This window comes from Suricata suricatta, chromosome 14 (genome assembly GCF_006229205.1).
Source record: "Suricata suricatta isolate VVHF042 chromosome 14, meerkat_22Aug2017_6uvM2_HiC, whole genome shotgun sequence".
Taxonomy (NCBI): Eukaryota; Metazoa; Chordata; class Mammalia; order Carnivora; family Herpestidae; genus Suricata; species Suricata suricatta.
Window position 1 is genome coordinate 72,000,815 of NC_043713.1, and position 15,206 is coordinate 72,016,020.

The 15,206-nt window shown below is 56.9% G+C and overlaps 1 protein-coding gene across 2 annotated transcripts; it reads left to right on the plus strand.

The window, feature by feature from the left end:
- The first annotated feature begins 1 nt into the window (after position 1).
- On the plus strand, positions 2-14,504 carry MMAB (metabolism of cobalamin associated B). Of its 2 annotated transcripts, XM_029921882.1 has the most exons (9): positions 2-178; positions 1,303-1,364; positions 3,985-4,078; positions 5,524-5,581; positions 7,686-7,758; positions 8,023-8,120; positions 8,453-8,517; positions 10,186-10,245; positions 11,583-14,504. In XM_029921882.1, the coding sequence occupies exons 1-9, from the start codon at positions 63-65 to the stop codon at positions 11,680-11,682; spliced, it is 726 nt and encodes a 241-aa protein (XP_029777742.1). In that variant the 5' UTR covers positions 2-62; the 3' UTR covers positions 11,683-14,504. The 2 variants fall into 2 exon arrangements, with proteins under 2 accessions (XP_029777742.1, XP_029777743.1); XM_029921883.1 differs by lacking the exons at positions 2-178; positions 1,303-1,364 and adding an exon at positions 9,284-9,442 and having other exon boundaries at positions 4,670-5,581.
- The last annotated feature ends 702 nt before the right edge of the window (positions 14,505-15,206 follow it).

Sequence of the window (15,206 nt, forward strand, 5' to 3'; positions counted from 1 at the left end):
GGGTCACTCTGCGACCTGGACGGGAGCTTGGCGGGGTCAGCCCCGGACGAGCTGCCAGGCGCATGGCAGTGTGGGGAGTGGGACGCCGCCTTGGCCTGCGCGGGGGCCTCGGCGCCGGGAAGCTGCTGTGTCCCCGTTCCCAGAGCCGCGGCCCCCAAGGCGTGGAAGACGGGGACGGGTGAGTGACGGGCTTGGGAGGGTAACTCGGACACCTGCGGTGAAGAGTGGTGTCGTCGCCTTGGTGACGTCACACCGCAGTGAAGTCACCGCCGCAACCGCCAGGTGACACGTCTTCTCTTAGTCCAGACATCACCATGGTCACGTGGGCACGGTGGCAGCCAGAGACCCAAGACTTCGTTGCACAAGTCTGAACGAAGCCCGGCTGCCGTGCGTCAGGGCAGGGCACATCCCTTGGGCGCCCCCCCTCCCAGGGCCATCTTGCCCCGCCTCACCGTCAGGTGGGGCCTCAATTCAGATTTTGACCTCTTTCCAAAGACACAGAGATACACCAGCACGATCTGAAGGTGGCTGTCCTCACCGACCTTGAAACTTGCACCCCATTCCCAGAACTCGGAACCTGCATAGTACCGTGATTTTGTAATGGATCAAGTAATTGATCGTTTGAATAACCTCGTGCTGCCACATGTGTGTAAAAGCCTGCGTTAAAGGCGTTATGCTGCCATTTGAAAATGCCGGAAGTAGAACTCTGTTTTGGCAGTTCTGCATTCCTGAGTCTACTTGAAGCTTCATAGAAAGGAAATGGCCCAGATTAACTTTCTCTCCACGAAGCCCTGACTTGGTGGAATGGAGGATAAGAGTTTGGGTGGGTTGAAGTAACGGGGTCTGTAGGGTAGAGGTAACTGGGGTCTGGAGTAAGGTAGTCGTGGGCCCTGTGTCTTCCTTCCTCAGTGACCTGGAGTCTCATCCTGTGAGCTCCAATTCCCTCAACAGTAAAAGGAAGGTCACAGGTAGTGCCAATGGGATAATTCCAGGAGATGTTGCCAGGAATCCACTTAGCACAGTGCAGAGACTACGGAGAGTGATCGACAAACTCAGTGAATATTTACTGAGTATGCGCATTGAGCAGCGCACTACGTGAGCTACTCTGCAGAAATGGATGTGGGTAGGACGCAGAGCTTGCCCACAAAGGACTGAACTGGGAAGAAAGGAGGAAAAGGATGTCCACATGAGTTCCAGACAGAGGATGGTAAAGCACTGGCTCTGAGGTTACTGAGCAAGATGTGACCCACTGAAGGAGGTGTCACACCCACTCACCACTTCCTGATGTCTATTTCTCATTAGGCCACAGCCTTCCTTGAAGACACCGAAGATCCCCAAGATATACACCAAAACAGGAGACAAAGGTAGGGGCAGAGGAAACATGCAAAAAACTCCATTTGTAAGTTCTTCCAAATTGTTTGCATACATTAAAAATTACGTAACAGGGGCGCCTGGGTGGCTCAGTCAGTTAATCCTCCGACGTCAGCTTGGGTCATGATCTCACAGTTCGTGAGTTCAAACCCCATGTCAGGTTCTGTGCTGACAGCTCGGAGCCTGGAGCCTGCTTCAGATTCTGTGTCTCCCTCTCTCTCTGCCCCTCCCCCGCTTGTGCTCTGTCTCTCTGTCTTACTCAAAAATAAGCAAACACTTAAAAAAATGAAAAATAATGTAACAGATCTCAATAAATATCATCAAATGTGACCTGACATAAACGATGCCTAAGGTATATGAAGTGACCAAAGCAAATTGCAGAGCAATCCAAATAATTGAAATCTACTTGGACAAAAGTGTGTGTATTATGTGTATATACATATGTGTGTTCAGATATGCATAGAATATGCTGAAAGGTTACATCTTGGAGTATTATCTGGGAGAGAGATTGAGTTTAGGACAGGGGAATGAACAAAAGGGCTTTCATTATTTGCGGCCCATACTTTTATTCTATCCTATTATTTTTTGTAATGAATGTATATTACTTTGATCATTTACACAATATCAGAACATAATGTTGTACAGAAAACAGTGAGATGTAGAATATATGAGTGTGACATATTTTCTAAAGTTTAAAACTGCAGGGGCCCCTGGCTGGCTCAGAAGTGCATGCAAGTCTTGTCTTGGGGTCATGAGTTCGAGCCCTATATTGGGGATAGAGATTACTTACTATCTTAATGTAAAAAAAAAAAACTGTGCAGGGGGCACCTGGGTGGCTTGGGCAGTTAAGTGTCCGACTTTGGCTCAAGCCATTATGTCACAGTTTGTGAGTCTGAGCCCTCTGTTGGGCTCTGTGCTGACAGCTCAGAGCCTGGAGCTGCCTCAGATTCTGTGTCTCCCTCTCTCTCTGCCCCCACTCCTGGCTTTCTTGCTCTTTCTCTCTCTCTCTCTTTCAAAAATAAATAAACATTTAAAAAAAACCTGCAGGTTGGGGCGCCTGGGTGGTCCAGTCAGTTAAGCATCTCACTTTTGGTTTCGGCTCAGGTCATGATCTTCCGGCTTCGTGGGATTGAGCCCTGTATTGGGCTCTGCGCTGGCAGTACAGAGCCTGCTTGGGATTCTCTCTCTCCCTCTCTTTCTGCCCCTCCCCCACTCACACTGTCTCTGTTTCTCTCCAAGTAAATAAATAAACTTAAAGAACCTTGCAGGTCACTAGTATACATATATTTGGGGGGTGGGGTATGCACTTCTGTAGTAAAAGTATAAAGGATACGCATACTATATACTTAATGCCATTGAACCATACTCTTAGAAAGGGTTAGAATGCTAAGTTTTATGTTACGCGTATGTTACCACAGTAAATAAAAGAAGGAAAGAGAACGTGCATAGGGATGACAGACAGAAGGTAGTGTTGATACCCTCCAACTGAGACGCCCAGGGACAGTCTCATCAAGCGGAGTCACTTGGCTCATTACATGGCACACTGCGGGCTCCGTGAGAAGATGCTAGAAAGGACCCATTATAGGACCGGGCTTCTGTTAGGTGAGTTGGGGCGAATTCCAGGAAGTGGGGTGTGGCTCTGGATTGGATGCTGTCAGGAAGCGGGGTGATTTCTCTAGGTGGGTTTCTTAATCATTTTTTATCTAGAAGGTGGGTGTGACAAAGAGGCCGCAGCTGTCATTGGTAGAGAAGCCACAGTCCCTCACTTCAGCCAGGAAATGGGGATGTTTGCTCATTTGTACAGTTTGGACAGCGTTCTGGCTCAGACATAATTACGGAGGGTCTTGTTTGGGGCCTGCTGTGTCACAGTCAGAGTGGGCCGCCAGAGGGTGTTCTGCAGAATTGTTCGAGTCTCAACGGAACACCACGGCCTGCCTGTGAGCACCGGGCTGGCTCCTGGCCACCGGGAGCAGGTTCGCTCCATCTCCGTGGTTAAGGGAGCATGGTGGGAAGTTGTGACCTAGGCAGAGATCCACAGAGGGCTTCTGATTTTATGTAAAATATAATATGTAGCTTTAGGTCTTATTTCATTTTTTAAATAATGTTTATCTTGAGAGAGAGTGGAGAGCGCCATCCTGTACCAGTGGGGGAGGGACAGAGAGAGAGGGAGAGAAAGTATCCCAAGAAGGCGGCACGCTGTCAGCACAGAGCCCGACGTGGGGCTCAATCTCACGAACCATGAGATAGGACCTGCGTGGAGATCAAGAGTCAGAAGCGTAACTGACTGAGCCACCCAGGTGCCCCTTTATATCTTATGTCTGCAGCAAGATGATTAGCACATGATTTGTAGGATTAAAATAATAAACGCACATCGGGAAAGAAGTGAGGTTGTCATTACCGTTAGGGAGTGCTGGTCATATTCTCCTTGTTGATCTGGGGGCTGATCACAGAGGTGTATTCAGGCAGTAGCAGTGGGTCACCTCATATACTTAGGATTCGAGCGCTTTTCTGTGCATATGTCATCCTTCCAGTGGGAAGTTTTTTTAAAAAAAAGAGCATGTCAGGAAAAATTTTAAAAAGTCTTAATGTGGGCGGCCCAACATTTTTTCCCAGGGTTTTCGAGCACCTTCACCGGAGAAAGGAGACCTAAAGATGACCAAGTGTTTGAAGCCTTGGGAACAACAGATGAACTGAGTTCAGCCATTGGGTAAGGCAGCCGGGGCTGGCCTTGAGGCCGGGTTTGAATCGGCCTCAGTAATGTAAATAACGGGGAGCTCTCGAGCGCACTGGCTGGTCCCGGAGAGGACACAAGATGGAATGGGCAGAGGGGAAAGAAGGTGACTTCTAGCATCAGCTGTTTAGTTAGGATCAGCAAATCCGAAAGCCTTCACCCCTCAGACCACGGGGGCAGTAGACTGGGGGTGCCTCAACGGCGGGAGGTCGGAGAGTGAGCGAGCGCCTCCAAGCATCGGGCAGAGAGCCTCCGCCCACGTGCCTCGGAGCCCACAGTGTTGGGGGCACTGGGGGGGGGGCAGACAGTAAGGCGGCACCTGCGGGTGGTGGGAGACTGAAGGAGCGCGCCCCGAGAGGGTCTCCAGCTGGCCTGTGTCAAGGGGATGTCTTCACTGAGCATGTTGCTGAGCACGTGTTGGGTGCCAGGCCAGAGGGTGTCGCTCTGCAGAGGGCAGACTGTGTCGGGCTGACTGTAAGGCAGGCTAAGAAGGTACACTGGTTGTGCCCAGAAGACAACCTATATTGTGTGCTGACAACACTTTCGCCCCATGCTCTCTGTCTTCAGGGTGTGTCCAGTCAATGGAAGGCACCAGCAGGAGATGGGACACTGGTGGAGAGAGGCACAGGAACATCTGTGCCCAGGGACTCTTGCTCAGCCAGCTGCGTGGCTTCTGATGGTGGCCCTGCTGAGAATCTAGCTCTCCCGGTCTAGAGCACCTTTGACCTTCCCTTGCCCCTTCAGGCCCCTGCTTTTGCGAATCTTTGCCATCCGCTGGCCATCCCCTAACTCTTCCCACACTCTGTTATTAGTCCCCTTGCCAGCCTTTCCCACGGGAACCCTGCAAATGCACTGCTGACTCTTCCCTGCCAGGACCCTGACTGGTAGAGAGGGGGGCGAAGTCTGGAGGGAGGGAGGAGCCGGGTCCTATCTGCGTCTGGGGCTTTCCCTGTCCCACCTGCCTTACCAGGAACTCTTGCTCAGCCTTCAAAGTCCCACTTCCAGCACTGCTTCCTCCAGGAAGCCCTCCCTGAACTCCAGCCAAGGCCAAGGTTCCCAGGACTCTGGCCCTTTCCTCCAGAGCACTGACTTCACATTCAGTCGTGTGATATCTGATTCACGCCTCCCGCTCCTGCCAAATAGAGCCCGTGTCCCTTGCGCTCACACTGAATTGCCTGGACCTGGCGGGCATAGGCATTGAGAAAGAAAGTGTTGACTGGATGAGTAATGAGCATAAGAAAAGGCATTTTGAGCAGCAAACACCCCTAACCAAACAAAAGGTTATGATGTTCTCACTGTCAACGAGAAAAAGAACACTGTTGTGTTAGAGCTGAATTAGTTAAACGAGAACTTCCTGCCTCATGTACGGCAGGGCCCACAGACATGATGTTAGTGCCGGATTCTTTTCTTTTTCCTTGTAGGTTCGCTTTGGAATTAGTCACAGAAAAAGGCCACCCGTTTGCTGAAGAGCTTCAGAAAGTGAGTAGCCGTGTCTCATCCCAAGCTGGGATTTTTTTTATCCCTGTGGCCTGATGGCCATCACTGAATTTGCCATCTGGCTGTCACTTCCTCTCTGGGTCACGTGGCGCTGCTCACTCTCTGGGAGCCTCTGTTTCTTCGTCTGCAAAATGGGGACACAGAGATCATCTTCCCTCCCAGGCGAGTGGTGAGGACAGCACCAAGGGGGAGAACATAAAGTGCCGTGGACTTGACCCAGCAGGCTTCTGGGCCCCAGGGGATGCTCGGCACTGTCTGGTGTTACTCTTGGTGGTTACAGGTGGAGCGGGGGTGCTATTGGCATCTAGTTGGTAGAGGCCAAAGATGCAACTAAACGTCCGACAACGCCCAGGGTCGCCACTGCCACAAAAAATGCCCTAGGCCTGAATGTCCGTAGCCCCAAGGCTGAGAAACCGGGGAAGGCCAGCTTGAGCAAGCCTTGGGCCAGGGGACCTTACAGCCTTTAGTATTAGTGCTCTGCTCCTCAGGAGGCATGGAGACTGACCCACAGACAGGACTTCGACAATGGAGACCGGGCCGTCCCCTAGGATGCACAGGATATGTCTGAGGTTTCAGTCTACACGTTGACCTCAGGCTGTAGAAACTGCTTCCTGGACAGTCAGCCCTCGGCCTGCTTCAGTCCTCCAGGCCAGGCTGGGACCCGCTGAGGCTCCTGGGAGTAGGCGGGTGGGGGGAGGGGTGGTGAGGGGGCCGCAGAAGGATGGGAGGCCTCTAGTGCTGGAATGTTCTATGAATGAAGCACCTGCTCTGCACCAGAGGTGGTTTTCAGCCTCACCATGGAGAGTTCACATCCGCAGTGGTCATTTCCGCACGTTGTGCTCCTCTCTGCATGGGGTTTGCAGAGGGAAAGGCTGAGGGGGTGGGGGGCCAGTGACATGATGAATCCAGCCGTGCTCTAGGCCCCTGTCCTTTGTCCCAGCTCCAGCGTCACCTCCTCCAGGGCCTGTGCGGCCTCCAATCAGCTTTCCACAACTCCTGTGCTCCCGCCTCTAACAGCAGGCACCACACAGAGTGTCACGTGGTCTGATCTGTCTGTGTCCCACCCTGGTCCGGGAGCCCCGAGGGTGCAGACTGTGAGCCTCTCGCCTGGGAGCCCCACCAGGCCCCCGCTCGCTGGGCCCGTGGACAGCCCGTGCGCTGCTCTCCTCCTAGAAGCCTGTGAGCTGCAAGTTAACGTCCACGTTCCTGGGGCAACACGTACTCGTAAAAGAGAGGGCTACCTGCCCAAGGCTCCAGGGCCAGGAACCAGTGGAGCCGGGATCCGGTTCCCAGACTGGCTCGGCTCCGTCAGTGCTGGGGGTGAGCGCCGCAGCTGGCCGACCGCGGGCTCGTATTACCCCGCCTCCCAGCTGAAGCCCAAGACACCCCAGAGCCCTCGCCCAGGTTCTGCAGCTCGGCGGCCCAAGGAGGGTCCCAGCTCCTGCCTCTGCTCTCATCCACCGTGCTCTGCTCCCAGCACACTGTCACAGTGGTCATCTTAGCAGAGGTCACAGATCACCACCCCCCTCAGGCGCCCCATCCAGCTTGAGCGGACCCTGACCGGGCACAAAGGCAGAGGCGGCATTTGTGGGGCTCACTGGCCCGGGTGCCTGTGGGTTATTCGTCATGCAGGGGTGGACTGTGTTCTTGCAGATACATGCCCTTTATAGCTTAGAAAGCACTGTCACATTTGGTGTCTTGGCCCAGCTGTCACAGGTCAGAAAACTAGAGCCTTCGGTTTAGAGAAAAGGGAAAAAAGACCTCCTAGGGCCCAGGCCTGAGGGAGACGAGAGTGGGGAGAGAAGATCCCTCTTGACCATCACTGGGCACCTGACACTCATCGTCTGTGTGACTTGGATATCCTTAGGGGACCCAGGGCCCCCCGCTCAACGGAGCTGGTGTCCAAGGTTCAGAGTTCTCGAATTTGCCGTCACGTGCCAGCTGGTGAAAGGTCCGGCTCGGCCCCAGCAGGGCAGCCCCTGCGCGCCTTGCTGGTGTCACATGCACCTCTGCACGTGGAAGCACGTGGTCCCCGCCTGGCCTGCCCAGAATGGGTCTTCACTCTTTCTTTCTCTTGCTTCCCCAGATCCAGTGCTCACTGCAGGACGTCGGCTCTGCCCTGGCGACCCCGCGATCCTCGGCCAGGGAGGCTCACCGAAGTAATTTTTTCTCCGAACCTCCCGCGTGCGCACTCCGTGGGGGGCTCTGCGAGGCCTGGCCCGGCTGGGTGGGGCTCTGTCCGGTGTCCCCTCGGACCCCCTCCCCCGTCAGCCTAGCCCACAGACCCCGAGAAGGAAGGCCCTCTCAAGCCAATGGAAGTGGTTTGCAGGGCCCCCCGGGGTGGAAGGGACGCGGGGACAGTTGCCTTGGTCCCGGGGGCGATGGGCCTCACGGCTGTGTCCTCCTGCTTCTTGACTCCTCAGGATGTGCTGCGTTCGAGGCGGGGCCCATCGTGGAGCTAGAGCAGTGGATCGACAGATACTCCAGCCAGCTTCCCCCGCTCACGGCGTTTATCCTGCCGGTAGGTCCCGGGTGGTCTCAGCCTGGGGGTGGCCGCACGCTACAGGTGCAGGGTAAGCCCCCTCTTTAAATTTTGCCTGTGATAGAAGCTGGCCCCTGGCCTCCCCAGCCCCTCCCCAGCCCCTGCCCAGCCCTGCCGACTTTGCAAGGGGATGCCCAGCAGGTGCACCCCTCTGCAGGGCCCCCTGGAAGCAGAACACGGCTGGGTGGAGGGGGGCAGGGTCCTGTATCTGTCGGTCCATCTGTCCAGGGAGCTCCCTGTCTGTCGTGGCCACCCCTGCCCCACCTCCAACCCCCTCCCCGCTCCAGCCAACGCCCGCTCTGTCCTTTCAGTCCGGAGGCAAGAGCAGCTCGGCGCTCCACTTCTGTCGGGCCGTGTGCCGCCGAGCAGAGAGACGGTAAGGGGGCCGAGGGGGAGGCGGTCCCGGGAGGGGGCGGCGGCAGACCTTTACCCGCCCCCTATGCCGTTCCTGGTGGATGCCGGCCAGCCCGGGTCTCTGTCCTCAGAGCCCCGAGTAGAGGAGGGGAGGCAGTGACCCTCGAGCAGACAGAGGACAGATGATGTAACCACACCAAGATCAGAGCTTATGGAGAAATAGGAGGTCATAGGTGAATAGGGTAGGAGGAGGCCCTGGTGGACTGAGCTGGTTGTTTATAATTCTGGCACTCACGCGCTACAGAAGTCCAAAGGAGATTCGGGGAGAGTCCTCCCTGCCCTGCGCCCCAGCTCCTCATCCCTGGGGGTTAATGTAAGTGGGGCGGTCGGAGCTGGGCAGGAATGAGTGGAGAGCCCCACGCCATGCTCAGGGCGGTGAGGGGCGTGGAGTGGACACACTCTATGGGGTTGAAGGATTGCGGGGAGGGGAACAGAGTGTCCAGCGTGAGGGGACAGCAAGGGCAGAGGCAGCAGCCTGCACTGAGCGGGGACCCAGAGGAGACCGACCAAGTGTCTGGGTCCAGAGGGAGAGGGTGGGGGGCACGATGAGCCGGAGACCGGGCAGGGCTCGGCGGCACAGAGGGCTCTGCCTCTGTCCTGAGAGCAATAGGAAACCGCCGGTGGGCTTTAGGCCACACAGTGACGTGGAGGGACCCTGCTGCTGCTGGGTAAAGGAGGGCCCAGGGGGACCCACAAGGCTGTGGGGGACCTGCGGAAGCTCTCAACAGACTGACCACCCGCTGCCCCAACACCTCCAAGTCAGGAAGAGGAAGGACCCAAAAAGCTGCTGACAGCCTTTTCGAAGAAACTTGGGGAGAGTTCCCTGCAGAGCCTCCACGTACCCCACTCATAACACCAGCTGCCACCCGGCTTTCCGGAGAATGGAAGTAAAGCCCTACATTGGTACAAAGGGCTGTGCTGGGCATTTTCCCATCGTCACTCCACTGATGCCTCAGGATAACGTTGGCAGAGAGGGGGTGGCAGCCCCCGTATACAGGAGTCCGGGAGCTGGGGTTCAGAGAGGTGGCCTCGTGGCAGGGTGGTCCCCTGAGTGATCCATGGCAGAGTCCAGATTTGAGCCCAGGTCGGTCTGGTTCCAAACCTGAGCTCTGTCCACAGCCCTGCATCACCTAGACTCTATCCCTCATGAGAGGCTCATGGGCTCAAGTGGTTCTTAAAGGGATCCTGGGTCACAGAGCTTCAGCTTCCAAAGAAAATGAGTCATTTGTAGAAAACGGTCCGTATCAGGAACGCTCACGATAGCAAAAAAAAAAAAATTGGGAGAAACACGAAGGCCTGGCACTGGGGTCTAGTCAGGCAGAGGAGGGGTCCTTGGAGACGTGCATGTGGGAGGATCAGGGGACACAAACCCAGAGCCTCGGTTTTGGGGAGGGCACCTCCCAGCACAGGTTATGCAGCAGAGATGACCTGTGTGACAGGCCCAGCAAGGGCCCACCGTATCACCGGTGCCAGCAGACAGCAGTCCAGTCCAAAGGGACATCCGCAGCTGCGCTGGCAAGGACACCAGGTCACGCTGCTATAGGTCCCGTGGCAGGGTGGGGAGCAGCCCTGGGTCCCCCAGAGTGCCGGTCCTGTAACGTACGTGATGTGGGGTCTCCTCCTTCTCCAGGGTGGTGCCTCTTGTCCAGATGGGTGAGACGGACGCTAACGTGGCCAAGTTTTTAAACAGGTACTTCCGGGGAATCTGGAGAGTCTCGCTCCTCAGAGAAAGTAGGCACGTTGTGGGGAGTAATGATAAGAGAAGGAGGCCCCATCTTCATACCCACGGAGGGTCTGCGATGTGCCAGGTGCTGTGTCGGGTGCAGAGGGCAAGGTGAGGGTGTCGTCGGGAGAGGCTGTTTCGAAAACCAGCAGCATGAAACCCAAGAACAAAGGGACAGTGCAGTAGCAGGGGCTACTTTGAGGCTGAGTGACCAGGGAGCCCAGGCAGGGGTCAGCCCCTCTCTCAGCCCCTCCCCACAAGGCTCTAGGGCTGTGTGACCTGAGAAGAGACGGCTGGGCAAAGCCAGCTCAGGGCTGTCCGGGCCCAGGACCCAGTGAGCCGGGCTGGCCCTGGGAGGGCTCCTCTGGATTCCATTCCAGCCACGCCTCATGCAGTTCCAGTGTGAGCAAGGTCAGGGCCCGGGGCAGGCTGAGAACCGGGGGGCCCTGGGAGCTGTCCTGGATGTCCAGAAAGCAACCTGACACCTGGGGCCTGGCCCCTCACTGTGGTCACTCCTCCCACTGGGACATGACCTGATCAGTTCCTTTCTTCCTGGGAGGTGGGTGCGCCTGAAGGGAGAGGGGAAGGTTCCATTCATCGTCACGGCAGTGACCTTTGGGGAGCCTCTTAGTCCCGTAATGTTGTGTGGGCTGAATCCGATCATCCCGTCAGCAAGGAGATTAGAAACAAGCCTGTCCCCACCTTCAAGGAATGGGAGACCCCAGAGCAGAATCTCTTCCACTGCCCCCGAACCCTGCCCCCAGAGAGACAGCCAGGTGGTAGGAGGAGGGGGGCTCAATCCCAGTGGGGGTGTGGTCAGGGAAGGTTCCAGCAGCACCTGGCATGGAGCTGGCCACAGAGGGGAAGACTGGGGCCGGGAGAGGTGGAGGAGGGTGGTGGGCAGTGCTCGGTGTGGAAACAGGGAAAATCCGGGGACAGATGAAAGGTGGGCAGCTTCATGAACTCCCCGCAGGCTTCTCAAGGGCAGCCAGGGGTCTCGGTCCTGGTCAGTGGAAGGTACACAAGCCAGCCCAGGGAGTGGCCCAAAGCCATCAGCCCTGTGGGGTCCAGTGGGGGTGGCGGCCTCATCGGGCAGGAGCTGCCAAGGCCCTGGCGCCAGAGTCCCGGAAGCTGGCCTGGAGCACCATCCGTCAAGCCCGAGTTGGCCACGCACCTGCTGTCGCGCCCAGTGCTCCCGGGCTATGTGATTTATGTTTCCTCCTCGAAGGCTAATATGGGAAGGACCCAGTTAGCATTGATCTCTCATTTCAGGTCATTCCATTTGCTTCTCTCCATCCCTCCAGACTCAGCGACTATCTCTTCACGTTAGCCAGATACGCAGCCATGAAAGAGGGGAAGCAGGAAAAAATCTACAAGAAAAATGACCCGTCGGACCAAGCCTGAGGCACCCGGACGTTAACGCAGAGGGGGAGATCTGTGGACCCCTTGAGGTGAAGAGTTTGTCCTTCCTGTCCGGATCCCTGAAGGTCTTGTCCAGGGGAGCTGGTGGGGACCCCCGCCCGTCCCGCTAGGCTCTCCTGGGTCCTAGAGGAGGTGGTAACGACTGAATTCAGCATCCAGGAAAACAAGGCGAAGTGATGTCGGCAACAAAGAGCCACATAGGAAAAAATTAAAAGTGGGAAAAGCTCAAGCTGTGTGTGTGTGCGCGCACATGTGTGCGTGCGTGCGCTCGGGCATGTGCATGTGAGTGGTGAGAGAGCCCTTCCCCGGCCTGCTCAGGTGGCATAAGGATTTGGAATGATACGAGAGGCCCTTGGAAATGTAATTGGGGTTTAGCTGAGCCAGAGGGGCTGTAAATGTCACGCTTATAAAGGGGAAGGCGGACGGGGTTTGGAAGTTCGGTCACCTCTGAGCCACCATCCCCCCTGCGTGTGGGGGCAGGGCAGCCGCACGCTCACAGGCGGGGCCTCGCCACTTGATCTGGACTCAGGTGTGCACAGCAAGAGTGCCCTCCCGGCGGGGAGCCTTCCTCCTTCCAGGGACAGGGGACAAGGGACCAAGGGACGGCCTGGCTTGGAGCAAGACTTCTTTCTCCGCTGGCGTAGGCCTCTGAGATCCATGCCATGGCTGTACTTTTCTCACTGTCTTGTCGCCTCCACCCCCTCCCACCGCGAGGTGCCACTGTCAGTGCCAGCTGTGTCCTTGGGAAGGGGATATTTACGCCGGGCGAGGAGGTGGCCCGAGGACGTGAAGATGGCGCACTGCTAATTGCGGGGAATGACTCCGGAAGGGCAGGCCCTCGCTACTGTCAGGGCCAAGACGCCTGGTGAACCGGGCTCGGCAGTCATTCCGTACGGAGCCCCTGCTTAGCGTCGGGCACGGGCTCGGCTCTGGAAGCGGGTCACTCAGCTGTCCTCCTTGCCAGCAGGTCTGCAAACGTTAACATGATTGGTCACATATTAAGTTTTGCTCTCATTTCTCACCGCTCTGCCCGAATATTTTGCTGAAGGAACAAGTACCTTTCATCCTTCTGGGTCCCTGACCTCCTGGCAGGCGATAGCCCTCCTGGGCAGAGTGACTGAGGTGCAGGTGATGTGGGTGAGGGTGAAATCCCTCCAGGAGGCCTGCCCCACCCCCTGCCCAGTGGTTAGTGCCAGGCCTGGTCCCCAGCGGGTGCTCCGCATTTGTGAGCAGAGCTGAAAGCCCTGATGGCAGCAGCATTCAGAGGGGCCGAAGTGGCTAACTGCCTTGCTCAGGCCAGGCCGGCCACACGGGCGTGCGGGGAACCCCTCCATCCCCCGCTCCTGCCCCCGCCTCACAGTCTTCCTGGAAGGCAGGGCACGTACCCTGAAACGCTCCCCGCCATGGCCAAACTCCCTAGAAAAGGACAGAAGAAGCTCTTTGAGTAAATACAGCATGAAACGATGCTTTGAAACAAAGCAGCTCCCCTCTCCCCAAATCCTGTCCCCAGCAGCTCTTGCTGGGAGGGGTGCGGCAGGCCGGGGTTAACCCCGGCCTCCCAGGCCCACCGCTGCCTGCCGTCCAGCTGACACACGCTCCCTGAGAGACGGCCCAGGCACAGGGCAGACCTGGCACCTCTGAGGGTGTCTCCCGTGTTGCCAGGCTGGGAAAAGCAGAGTAAGCCTGCTCTGGGGGCAGACCGTCATCGGTTTGGGACACATGCCTTCCAGTGGTGCCTGATGAAGCCACTCTGGAGCCAGAGGCAGGAGAGACGCACCCCACTGTGCACACCGGGCAGAACATCCTCCCATGTGGCAAACCCAGTGGGGAAAGCTCATGGAAAGCGCCGCCATCCAAATGTGTGACCAAGTAGACGGCCCGCGTTGCCTGATCTGCCCGCCGCTGGCCGCCCCCCTGCGCAGCAGCGTGGGGGTTGAGAAAGGAACGGCAGGCTGCTTTTACTTAAAACTGTCATGTCTCTGGGCGCCTGGCTGGCTCGGGCGGTGGGGCAGGTGACTCTTGATCTCAGGGCCGTGAGTGCCAGCCCTGCGCTAGGCATACAGATTATTTAAAAATTAAAACAATGGTGATGCCTCATTGATAGAGATCTTCTGCCTCCTTTTAATTTTTTTAAACTGTCCCATGGAACTTTCACTTCCCTTGATTCCTGGGGTTTTGAGCATTTCCTACATACACTGGCAATCCTCACCTGCCTGCCCCTGGGCCAGACCCGGGTCTCGGGGACCCCTTTAGGACCCCTGGCAGAGCAGAGCTGGGGGCTGACTGTGCTGGGCCCGATCCGGGGCACCAGGGACGCCAGCTTGTTCAAACCTCACGGCAGCCCTGAGGCAGGCACTCTGCAGAGGGAGAAACTGAGGCTCGGGGGAGGCATCTCGTCTCAGGGGGCGTGGGCCCAGGCCAGGGGACCTGGTGTCTTCCCCTCCACCGCCACCTGACAGTCGTTTTAATCACGACCTGGGCCGCCGAGAACAATGTCAGACGCTAATAGATTCTGCCGTCTCATTTCTCAACCTAGTTTCCCTTAACTGATCTCTCCTGGCTATGGTTAATGTGCATTTTTCACCGAGTAATTTTCTCCGCCCGAACTTGTAACACATCCCAATGACAAACGTCCCGGTTCCGAATCCCCCGTCAGCCGCAATGTCACCCTCGCCTCCTCCCCGACACCTTCCTCCGACAGCCCATCCAGTTTTATGATCGCTCTGTCCCAGTTATCACTACTGAACCTTTAAGAATCCAGACGTACTTCAAGTTTAATTGAATAAAATTCCTTGTATAATAAATTCCGTGTGAATGCTACATAAATCAGTGCCTGGAAGGATTTGTGGCCCATCCCTCCCTCCTTTCACCCGGGCGCAGCAGTCTCCCGGGACCCGCGCTGGCCCAACCTTGCTTCTCAAGGACTCACCTTTGCAGCCCTGCTGGGGGTGCAGTTTCCTTCTCTGGGGGGGTCCCTCGTGGAAGACTGCGCTGGGCCGGAGCAGAGGCAGGGGTCAGCCAGGCTGGGGATGGGGTCAGCCAGCCTTGAGGAAGCCCCCCATGTTCCTCTCCCCCTCCACAGCATCGGACACTTGTGGTGGAGGCGCCGTGCACCTCTTCACACACACACACACGTGTTCACGGTGCGTGTACAGCGTGGAAGGCCCGGGCCAGAATCCTCGCTCTAGAGTGATCAGCGTAGCCCCCTTTCCCCGGAGCCAGCCGGACCCAGATCTGCGGGCACCCTGTCCCTCGGCCCAGGCTGGGGCCTGCAGAGCTCCAGCCTTACAGTGTGAGGAGCAGCACTGACTGGGGCCACTGGGCGGTGTGGCTGGCCGGCCTCCACTGCCTGAAACACCGTGGAGGGCAGCGAGCACAGCTCTGCGTCAAAAGTTCAAGACCAGCTCCGGGAACTTCCTCATTTCTTGACTCCGGGGGGCCACTCCATCCTTCTCAGCCTTGCTTCCTCATCTGCAAAATGGGAAGGACAATCATGCCTGCCCCAT